The sequence below is a fragment of the Callorhinchus milii genome, unplaced genomic scaffold (genome assembly GCF_018977255.1).
Source record: "Callorhinchus milii isolate IMCB2004 unplaced genomic scaffold, IMCB_Cmil_1.0 Scaffold11, whole genome shotgun sequence".
Lineage (NCBI taxonomy): Eukaryota > Metazoa > Chordata > Chondrichthyes > Chimaeriformes > Callorhinchidae > Callorhinchus > Callorhinchus milii.
In genome coordinates, this window is record NW_024704752.1 from 5,428,752 (window position 1) to 5,440,033 (window position 11,282).

Consider the following 11,282-nt stretch of genomic DNA (forward strand, 5'->3'; position numbering starts at 1 on the left):
ATATTTCCTGTGAAGCCCTTTCAGATATTTTAACAAATGTTAAGGCTCTGTTTCAAATGCTAGGATTATTATTGCTTGAAGAGAATGGCTGTGTGGCTGCCTTGGAGCCTGGCTTTCATAGCTCCTGTAATGATGTGCTGGCCAGTCTCTGTTACGTCTCACTTATTGCAGTGAAATTCACTCACAAGAATGAGCAGGCTAGACTTTCAATATATCCGTTTGGGCAGTAATTCAGAGTATATTCAGTGTCATCAGAGCTTCAGTGACACACAGCCAAGGAGCCGTGCAATCCAGCCGCATTACATTAGTACTCACTCACTTAGCCTACATTCACATTGACATCAACACTCAGACTTAATACACCCACATAGGGCACTGCACCTATGCCAACTAGACTCCACTCAATTCCACCTCTGCCCACTCGGCTGGGTTTTATTTCCTTGCAAACCTGAGTGAATGAGATATTTAGTGAGAACCACACCAGTATGTAATGTATAATCATAGAATCCTACAGCACAGAAAGAGGCCATTTAGTGCATCATGCCTATGCTGTCTCTTTCAACAAGCTATCCAACTAGTCCCACTCCCCTGCTTTTTTCTCATAATCTTGCAACTTTTTTCTTTTCAAGTAAATATCCAATTCCGTTTTGAAAGTTATTATTGAATCTGCTTCCACCAGCCTTTCAGACAGTGCATAAAGGTCAACAGAGTGAGAATTTTATTTGTACTGAAAGTTCTTTTAATGTAGAATTTATTATCATGAATAGCTCACCAAGTCTTTAACAGGTTTTAATGGGAATTGAGTAAATATCTGAAGAAAAATACTGTATTACTAATTATGGGAAAGCGCAGGGAATGGAATTCGAGTAGAGAGCTCCAGCACAGACACAATGGGAAGCAGAGGAATGGGACTGGAGAACTCCAGTGGGGGAATGAGCATCACCGCCAACAAGAAATTGATTTATATAGCACCTTTCACATTGGGAGGATGTCCCAAGGTCGTCCCAGACATGAAGGGCCGAATGGCCCCATTTTATGCCGTGTGGGTTCTGCAAATCTGCCCTGCTATGTTTGGAGTAAAAGACGCACCTTGCAATGATGTGCTTATATCAGGAGATTGATGCGAGTATACTAACAGTGTTGAGATGCGTGCATGCGATCATAGCTCTCAGTAATTCAATTTCTTGATCTGAGCCTCCTGCTGTTTAGCTGATTGATGGTACAATTAGTAGGAACCAATACTCTACTTTGGATGGCATACTCGTAAGCATGGTGATAGGTTTCCACATGTGCAAGACAAACTGCGGACCAAAAAATAGTGTGAACAGAATGTGAGTCTAACAGAACCATTCATCAAAAGAGAGCAAGCGCACTGAGTTAGCTCGCAACAGGGGGCAATTTTGACAGCTGTCTTCAATTTCAAGACAAATGATCTCGTGGGCTGTGTGGGACACTGGATGGAATTAATAAAAAGAATAAATCCTTACATTTGATACAGTGGCTTTCACATCAGAAGCATATCTCAATACATCTCTGTAAGGTATGGTGATTGTGTAGTTTCTAGGCTAACATGGAGCGAATTTAATAATAATGATAATACTCCTTGCATTTGATATAGCGCCTTATCACGTTGTTACGCCAGAATATACTGTAAAGTGAATTGACTGGGTATTTTGTTGGCAAAACGCAGCAGCCAATTGTGCACAGCAGTGTCCCACAAACAGTCATGGCGTGAGTAAATTATTACCTCTGGAAAGCGATCCACCAATCGATTAACAACCATGTTCCTACTTACTGCCAGGTAAACAAAAAAACTCGCCCAAGGTTTCGCCCCGCCTGGGAATCGATCCCGGATCCTCTCACTTGCTAGACAAGCGCACTAAGGACTATGCTACGGGACTCCATATTGAACACAGCAATGTCCCACAAAGATCAGTGGAGCGAGTGTCCAATTTTATCTGGGGAAATAGTTGGAGAGAGAAACTCCTTTTCCTTTTCCAATAGTGGCCTGGGATCTTTCATGTCCACCTGTGTGGGCACAGATGAGACCTTGGTTTAACGTCACATCTGAAGGATGGCACCCTCTGCAGTTCTCCTCCCAGCACTGCGCTGGAGTATTGGCTCAAAGACCCTGATGTGGGGCTTGAACCCACAACCTACTGAGGCCGAGGTGAGAGCGCTACTGCTTGCCTTACTGGTTATCTTTCTGTTATGTCTGAATGCAGGCGGAGTTGACGGAGTTGATAGGACTGAAGCATTACATGGAGATGATGATGGTGATCACTGCAGCCGAGATGGTGGCTCCGGCGTCGGACGAGAACGTCACCGTCACTGACACTGCGTTCGGCAACGTCCCTGTGCGAGTCTACGAGCCGACCAGCCGCACCCAGGAGCTGCGGAGAGCAATCATTTACATGCACGGTGGTGGGTGGTGCCTAGGCAGTGCAAGTGAGTATCTGATCATCTCCCCAGTCCTTGCCGTTCTTGCCAGGCGGCTCCACTGGCTCCCAACTGCTCGATTTCACACTCCTCACCCTCTTCTGTAAATCTGTGCTCACCTTAGCAACTCCCTATCTCTCTCATCTCTTCCTGCCCCACTCCCCTGCCATCCGCCCTACCATCCAGCCGGCTGTGTGTCTCCCACCCTCTCAGTATCCAAGCCTTCAGTCACTGCAGCTCTAGCCTGTGGAACCTCTTGCCTCTATCCCTCTGTCTAACCACCTCCTCCCCTACCCACCTGCCCCCTCTCACTGTCTTTAAATAACACTTAAAAACCTACTTCTTCACCTATTGTCACCTCCTGCTTCTCTTTTGCTTGGGTCCGACCTCACCACTGTGAAGTGTTCCAACTCATTCACTTCCATTGAAGGTGCTAAATACGTATTCATTGTTGTTGATGCTACAAGCTACGTTTTATCTTAACATCAGTACTTCAACGCACACTTAAGGTTAGGGTTCTTGCCAGCTTGTGCCTAATACTCTGCAATTAAGCAAGCAGGATGCATCCCTGCGGTGAGTGAGTGCACATTCCATTCCAGACATAGGAACATTTTTATGTGTAGATGACATACTTGGAACTCTTCGTGTGGTTTGGATACTTTTAAGCACGGTGATGGGTTTCTGCATGTTTCAGACACCTAGCTGAGCAATGAATACATTTGACCTCACAGACTAGGCTGACATTCCAGTGAAGTACTGCCTCTTTAGTGGATATTAAAAAAGAAAATAACTCTCTCCTAGTGTCCTGGCCGACAATCCCCCAGATAAAATAGGTCATTCACTTCAAGACCGTTTGTGGGATGTTTCTGTGAACAAATTGGCTACCCTGTGGGCCCACAAAAACACAGTCACCACACTTTACAGTAAATTCTGTGAAGTGCTTTAAGATGTCCTGTTGATATGAAAGATGCTCAAAATAAGGATCAAAAATAAGGATTATAATAATAATTATTGATAATTGTAATAAACATGCCCTTTTTTTTTACTGAAACCTTTCCATCTATTCAAGGCAACACAATTCAGATCATTCTTTGTGGTAATCTTTTGGCACAGACGAGGAATGTTTTGTTCATAAAATATGATTTATTTTGTAAATGGCTGCACTGAACATGATGAATAGTGAGTGTTATAGTTACATAGTGCAGCAGTTTAGTTTGGCAGAAAAGATTTAATCACACAATATTGATTTCTCTTACACTCCTCACTGACACTACAGTAAATTGCTGATAATTCGACTCTGGCTCAGCTTACCACTACCACTTAAATCATCATGCTAACAATATCCTGATCGCAAATTATTTATTTATTAAAATACCGAATTCGCCACTTCCAGATAACTCAAACTGAAACCTTTTCTCTTAGAGTGGTGAGGAGTTTACTGGAAAAATAATCCTTACGTTATCATAATCCTTTGATATTGCTCCATTCACTTCAGGAGGTTATCTCAAAGCGCTTTACAGGATGTACTGTAAAGTGTAGCAGCTGAGAATGATCTCCCCTATTGCGGGAAGAGAGCTGGGAAGTGGGGTTAATAATAAAAGGTGACTTAGATAAAAATGAGCAGTGGTGTGGGCACAAGTAGAACAGTCTCATTCTGTGCAGTAAGTGTGTGCACTTCTGTGGAGTAGGTTTCTGTTTTTTTGGTCAGCCGGGTGTCTGACACATGCGGAAACCCATCACCGTGCTTAAGAGTCTCCAAACTAAACTGAGAATTCCACGAATCCCAGTCTACATATAAAAATTCCAGAGAAAGATTGTTGGAATGATTTGCACACTTTCTCCCTGGAGGGATGCATCCTGCTTACCTAATTCCAGAAAATATTAGGTTGGCAGAGCACCAAGGCTTGGGGACCCCAGAGTGTGTGTTGGATTTACTGTGAAGTGTAGTAACTGTGTGTTTAATCAGATAAAACCACAATATTTGGCATTGAGAGCAGCAGTTTTAAATGGTGTGAATGTGTCTGTCCTTTTCCATTTCAGAAATGCATCCGTACGATGTCATGTCGAGAAGGAGTACAGCTGAGCTGAATGCTGTCATTGTGTCTGTTGAGTAAGAAACCCACCTTTCCTTTTGCTTTGTATTAACGTATGTTAACCAATAAATCCTTCAGAACACTCTTGCCTCGAAAGTGAGAAGTCCCTGGTTCACCTCCCGGGCAGAGCGACACCTTAGGCAAGTTTCCTTACTCCACACGCCTCTGTTTGCCTAGCAGGAAGTAGGAATCCGATTGTTAGTCGATTTGCGGATCACTTTCTGGAGGTAATAATCGTTTCAAAAAAAATATTAATAATTTGGTCACTGCTGTGTGCAATTAGCTGCCGCGTTTCACCCACAAAATATAGTCACTACACTTTACAGTATATATTGTGTGAAGTGCTTTGATACGTCTCAACGACGATGTGATTAAGGAACTATGTCAAATGCAAGGATTATTATTATTATATGGAGAATTTTGAAGGCTATGAAAGAGGGAGAGATGGAGACAAAATTTGCAGGCGAGCTGGAGAGGAAGATGGTGGCTGAAGGCTCGGCTATTCACGGTGGAGCAAATGGAGTGAGGAGCGAGTTGGAAGTGCGGAGAGCATTTATGTGTCAGTATATGAGGCTGGGAGGTATTACAGTTACGGATGAGACATGCAGGGAGTTAAAGACAAGGATCTTAAGATCATGGGTGTGTGGAGGCTGACGCGGTAGAGAATTAAGGCACAGGCTGACGTTACGATTCATTACGACGGGCTGATTAGGGGTAATTTGAGAAACTAAAAGTATTTCTTCAGGCAATTTTAATGACTTTAAACTTAATTACTAAGTGTCATTTAATTAGACGATTGGATAATGAACAACGATGAGTCAGTTGTTGCCCACGATCTGAAAGACACCCAACAACAGGAAACCGAGGGCATGAAACCACTTGATTGGAAAAATTCAATGTGTTTTTATCTAGTTATCTCCTAACTATACTCGTATCAAATCTAGCAGGATACAGCTGGAGGGCTCTGGTGGCTGAATAAAAGTATTATCAGAATAAAGTGACCATTATTCACATGTGTGCTTTGACTGAGTGGGGCAGCTGTCAGTCTGGTTCAGTCGATAGGGCTCTCGCCTTGTGTTAGAAGATTTTGGAGTTAAGCCCCAGGTTATGACTTTGAGATCACAGTCTAGGCTGACACTCCAGTGGAGTGCTGAAGGAGCATTGCAGTGTCAGTGGCGCTGTCCTTTGGATAAGATGTTAAACCGAGTCCCTGTTTGTGCCTGTTCAGGTAGACGTTAAAGATCCTGCATCACTAATCGAAAAGAGAATGGAGTTGTTCTCTCCCGTTGGCCTGACCAATAATCCCCAGATAAAATTCGCCATTCACTTCATGTGGGACGTTGCTGTGCTCAAATTGGCTGCTGTGTTCCCCTACATAATACACTTTGCAGCACTATGAAGTACTTTGAGATGTCATCCTGATGTGAAAGGCGTGATATCGAAACCAAAAGTCCTGTAGCGTAATGGTTAAGCTGCTCGCCTCGCAAGGGAGAGAGCCCAGGTTTGATTCCTGGGCAGGCCAAAACCTTAGGCAAGTTTCCACATGCCTCTGTTTATCTAGCGGTAAATATGAACCCAGTGGTTAGTCAATTGGTCGATGGCATTCCCAGGGTAATAATTTGGTCACTCAATCCATGACTGTTTGTGGGACATTGCAATTGGATGCTGCATTTTAGCTCATAAAATATAGTCAATCCTCACCTCGCAAGCGAGAGACCTGGGTTCGATTCCTGGCAGGGCGAAACCTTGGGCAAGTTTCCTTACTCCACATGTCTGATAATAACCCCTCGTGAAAAAAAAAATCGGTCACTTCAATCCACGACTGTTTGTCGGACACTGCTGTGCATTTTTAGCTGCTGTGTTTCGCCCACAAATATACTGTCAAATCACTTTACAGTATATTCTGTGAAGTATTTTGAGACATCTAGAAGACATGAAAAGCGCTATATTAATTGCAAGGATTATTTTTTTATTATTATTGACTCGGTCAGTGACTCGGGCATTGAGCTTCATTCCCGAATTGCCTGGTTAAGGGATCAGCCCCTTAGATTGTCACCATCTGTCTGGCATCCAGCCTGGGCTGACGGCGGTGGGGGGGGGGGGGGGGGGTTGGGGGACGACACCCTGAATACACAGAAATGTCCATGTCTGGAATGGAATACACACTCTCTCCCCAGAAGGAACCCTGTTTATCTAATTCCAGTGAATTTTAGGCGCAGGTTGGCAGGTGCCAAGGCTTGGCTTGGGATCGGAGTAATCGCTGCAGTCTAACCAGCTAAACCCACACAGCTTCCCATTTAGCGGAGTCCTGTAGCTCAGTGGTTAGAGCACTCGCTTTGCAAGCGAGAGACCTGAGTTCATTTCCAGGCAGAGGGCGAAACCTTGGGCAAGTTTCCTTACTCCACACAGAGCCTAATAATAATCCCTCCAAAACCAAAAACAATAATTAAATTGGTCATTTTCAATCTATGACTGTTTGTGGGACATTGCTGTGCGCAATTGGCTGCCGCGTTCGCCCACAAATATACAGTCAACTCACTTTACAGTATATTCTGTGAAGCGCTTTGGGACGTCCTCCCGACGTGAAAAGCGCTATATCAAATGCAAGGATTATTATTATTATATTATTATTATTTATTATTAGCGCACTGTCTGGCAAGCTTTCCCACTGCTTGTCCAGCTAGGACCTGCCTACGCATGAGGGATTTGGGCTTCAGGGTTAATAGGAATCCAAACTAATATTTGATACAGTGCCTTTCATGTTAGTCGCATGCTTCAAAACATTTCACGGGATTTTACTGTAAACTGTTGTGACTGTGTGTTTTATAGGCAAAACATTCCATAAACAATGAGACAAAGCAGTCGATTCATTTCAATTTGGGAGTAAATTGGGGGTGAAGAGGGAAAAATGGGATAAAGCAGGAGAGAAAGACTGCCCCGTGAATCACAAGGCAGTCAGGTTCTAAACTGATAATCTAATCAATTCCTAATGTTACTCTCCCCCTATCCTTAGCAGATGGGCTGTCACATCCCCTTAGTCTGCTTATCCCTCACCCAGTCTCTACTTCATGAATGAGTCTTTGAAGCCCATCACCCTAAGCCTCTCAACCCCCCCCCACCCCACACACACACTCTCTGTCAGCAAAGCAGCAGTTCACTGCCAGTTCACTCAGTCTGGCCAAGACTGGATGGACATTAACAGACTTGGTGGAATCTGTAGCGCTATTGGTCATTTCTTGTATTGGCTGTCTGTAGAATATTTGTTAGTATGTTTGCCAAGTAACTGAGAGGACCAGGGCTCGATTCCCAAGGTTCCCTACTCCACACAACTCTGTTTACCTAGCAGTAAGTAAGAATTTGGTTGTTAGTCAACTGACGGATCGCTTTCCGGGGGTAATAATCCCTCAAAAAAATTGGTAATTTAATCACTCAATCCACCACTGTTTGTGGGACCCTGCTGCGTAAAATTGGCTGCCACTTTTTGCCAACAACATATCTCAATCCGCTTGAGAATATATTCTGTGAAGCACTTTGAGACATCTCAACGATGTCTCAATGATGTCTCAACGAGGTGCTATATCAAATGCAAGGATTATTATTATTATTAATGATTCTCAGTCAGGTTCTGTACCATCTGAGTGATGCTCCTCAGCTCTGACTCCCAACTCCGTGCCTCGATCACGACCCCGAACAGTGCCCTCTACTGTGACAGTCGAGCGCCTGCCGTTTCGCCTTCCGTAACCTCTCCAATGAGATGCTGCCAGTTGAGTGTCAATTAAGAGCTCAATTAAGTGGTGCTTTGCATGCTTATTGGGTTTCGGCTCACTCATCCTGAATGTGACAATGTGAAAAGTGTACAAAGTGGAAATGTGAAGTGCGGCAAATATTCGTTCCAGATTACAACAACTTGTGTTTATATAGCTCCCTTCACGCCGGACGGCATCTTGGAGCACTTAAAGGTTACCCTATGTCGAGAGTGTACATGAAAGGCGTCGTGTCGAATGTAAAATGTCAAATGTTCGGGCACAAAATACACAGTTGATCCACATTAGAGCATGTCCTGTGAAGCACTTTGAGACGTCTCAATTACCTGATAAGGAGCTATATCAAATGCAAGGATTAAATCAGTTATTGTTAAGCGTCTTGGACATCCTCCAGATGTGAAAAGCGCGGTGTAAATGTAAGTTTGTATTGTATGACACTGCGCTGATTTCTACCAGTGAGTCCTGGGTGTGTTTGTGGGCTGGTAACCAGCGTCTCTCTGTTTCTCACACAGGTACCGTCTGGCACCACAACATCACTTTCCCGACCAATTTGATGATGTCTATTCAGTGGCAAAGTTCTTCCTCCGGCCGGAAGTTTTGGCTCAGTATTCGGTTAATCCGGACAGGATTGCGATCTCAGGAGATAGCGCCGGTGGCAATTTAGCAGCTGCTGTCGTTCAGCAGGTACAGGCAGCCACTGGGCAGTTGTGAGGTCACAGGCCAGTAGTGCAGTCACGGTGCAGAAACAGCTCAGCAGTGCAGGCACAGTCATAGTGTAGTAATACTGATATTGTAAGATGTGGTTCTAGCTGGTCAAACAGCAGGAAAGCTTACCAGACAGGCCTCTCAATGGCAAGCAATGCGGTTTTAGTTGGTTGATTCCAGCAGTGCCCAATGCACACTCTGAAGTCCCCAAGCCTTGGCTCTTGCCAACCTACTCCGAATACTCTCCGTAATCTGGGGAGAGAGAGCGCATGTTCTAAACACAGGAATTTCCATTTGTAGATGGGATACACGGAACTCTCAGTCTAGTTTGGATACTCTTAATTACAGTACAGTGATAGTATATGTCAGATACCCGGCTGATCACGGTGATGGGTTTCCGTGTGTGTCAGACACCTGGGCTCTACTGTGTGGGGCTCTCCCCTGCTCTTGTGAACGAACTAATCCCTTAGACAACCTTACAGGGCTGACTGACAGAAGCAATTTGTTACAGATGCAGGAAGACCCGGAGGTCCAGGTTGACATTAAGATCCAAGCATTGATCTACCCAGCCCTTCAGACCATCGATTTCAACACGCCGTCATACCAGCAGAACGAGCACATGCCCATCCTGCCCAGGTCCCTGATGGTCCGGTTCTGGAGTGAGTACTTCAGCCGGGACAAGCACCTGTTGGAGACCATGATGTCCAACAACCACACCACCCTGGAGTCCAGGCGCCTGACGGACTTTGTCAATTGGAGCGTCCTCCTGCCTGAGAAGTTCAAGAAGGACTACAAATACGCCCTGCCCGGGAATGCCAACCCAGAACTTTCCACGAACGTTCCTGGGATATTTGACCCCAGGGCAGCTCCCCTGCTGGTGGCGGATGACAAGCTGAGGAGCCTCCCTCAGGCCTACATCGTGACCTGTGAGTACGACGTGCTGAGGGATGACGGGGCCATGTATGCTGCTAGACTGAGGAGGGTGGGGGTTCAGGTCACACACAAGCACTACGAGGAGAGCTTTCACGGAGCCCTGATGTTTGTCACTTGGCCCACCGATTTCGCCATTGGCCAGAAAATGATGGTCAACTACATTGACTGGCTCCGAAACAACCTGTGAGGCCAGCCACACTGTCGCCCTCACCCTCTAACACGGCCCACACCATGAACTGTGGCTGACTGTTCCCATCTCTGGTTTCATCCCCCCCTGTTAATAACTTCACTGTGATTAATTCTTTGTGGATTTAGAATGGCTCTTCAAGGAGGGTGTGGGCACGCGAGGGAGGAAGGTAGGGAAGGGGAGATGAGATGAGGGGTGGGAGGGGCTGGGGCGGAGTTGGGGGTGGGAGGGGGGGTATGACCAGGCCTGTGTCAATTTAAGTTATAGATTTTTAAAAATGCTCTTATATTGTGTTTTTTTTTAGGGTGGGCAGAGGGAATCAAGTAATTGGGCTGTGGGCAGTGAGGGGCAGCGGTAGGGGTAGCGGGAACAGAGAGGGTAGGGGGAAAAGGAAGTTGGGGTGTCCCACTATGGCTCCACATCCTCTATGCCCTCACAACCTGACCCCAGAATGTATATTTACTCTACTTTGCTGAGTTTATCCACAATTTCACAAGCTGTTGAGTTCAGCCTTAGCTTTGAAGTCTGTGTTCCTGAGTTCTTGAAGTCATGCCGGTTTTAAGAAGCTGACAAATTTTGGGCATTCTCAAATGCTTAGAAATGATGTGGACCTGAATGGAATCCCCCTCCCTAATTGTTGTTGCTCTCTGCTGCTCGCTCCCTCTTGCTGCACACTTTGATATCACGTCTGCCTGTGTGTGTGGCTGTTCTCCTGGGGGCATTTGTAATGTGTTGGGGATCAAGTATGGCAATCATGTACTAGCCCTGTTTCTGTAAGTTATTCTGTTTACATAATGCTTGCACATAACATGTATATCACTTTGTCACTTGCCCTACCCATATACCAAAATAACTAATAAAAAAAACTGTTTTAAAATGCGGCCTCCAATATAATTGTGTTCCGTTCTTCCGACTGGGGACAGCCCTTCCTAACGAAGTAACAGGCTCTCTGACCAGGGTCCGCACTTACCCGACAGGATCATATGGCTTCAGTGCGGTGTTGGGGCAGTGTTGCCGTCCTGCTGTCAGCCTGGTTCAGTCCGTAGCGCTCACGTCTTTGAGTCAGAAGGTTGTGGGTTCAGGCCCCTATGTCAGGACTTTAATCTCACAGTCTAGGCTGACATTCCAGTGCAGTGCTGGGGGGGAGTGCTCGGGTCCTGA

General features: G+C 45.4%; 1 protein-coding gene across 1 annotated transcript in view; it reads left to right on the top strand.

Annotated features, from left to right (window-relative positions):
• aadac (arylacetamide deacetylase) overlaps positions 1–10,998 on the top strand; it is a 29,750-nt gene extending 18,752 nt beyond the window's left edge. Inside the window, exons 2-5 of the mRNA XM_007902483.2 lie at positions 2,226–2,448; positions 4,480–4,549; positions 8,809–8,980; positions 9,513–10,998. Of these exons, the coding sequence (XP_007900674.1) occupies positions 2,226–2,448; positions 4,480–4,549; positions 8,809–8,980; positions 9,513–10,121 (1,074 nt within the window). The 3' untranslated portion in view covers positions 10,122–10,998. The remainder of the gene's footprint in view (positions 1–2,225; positions 2,449–4,479; positions 4,550–8,808; positions 8,981–9,512) is intronic.
• The last annotated feature ends 284 nt before the right edge of the window (positions 10,999–11,282 follow it).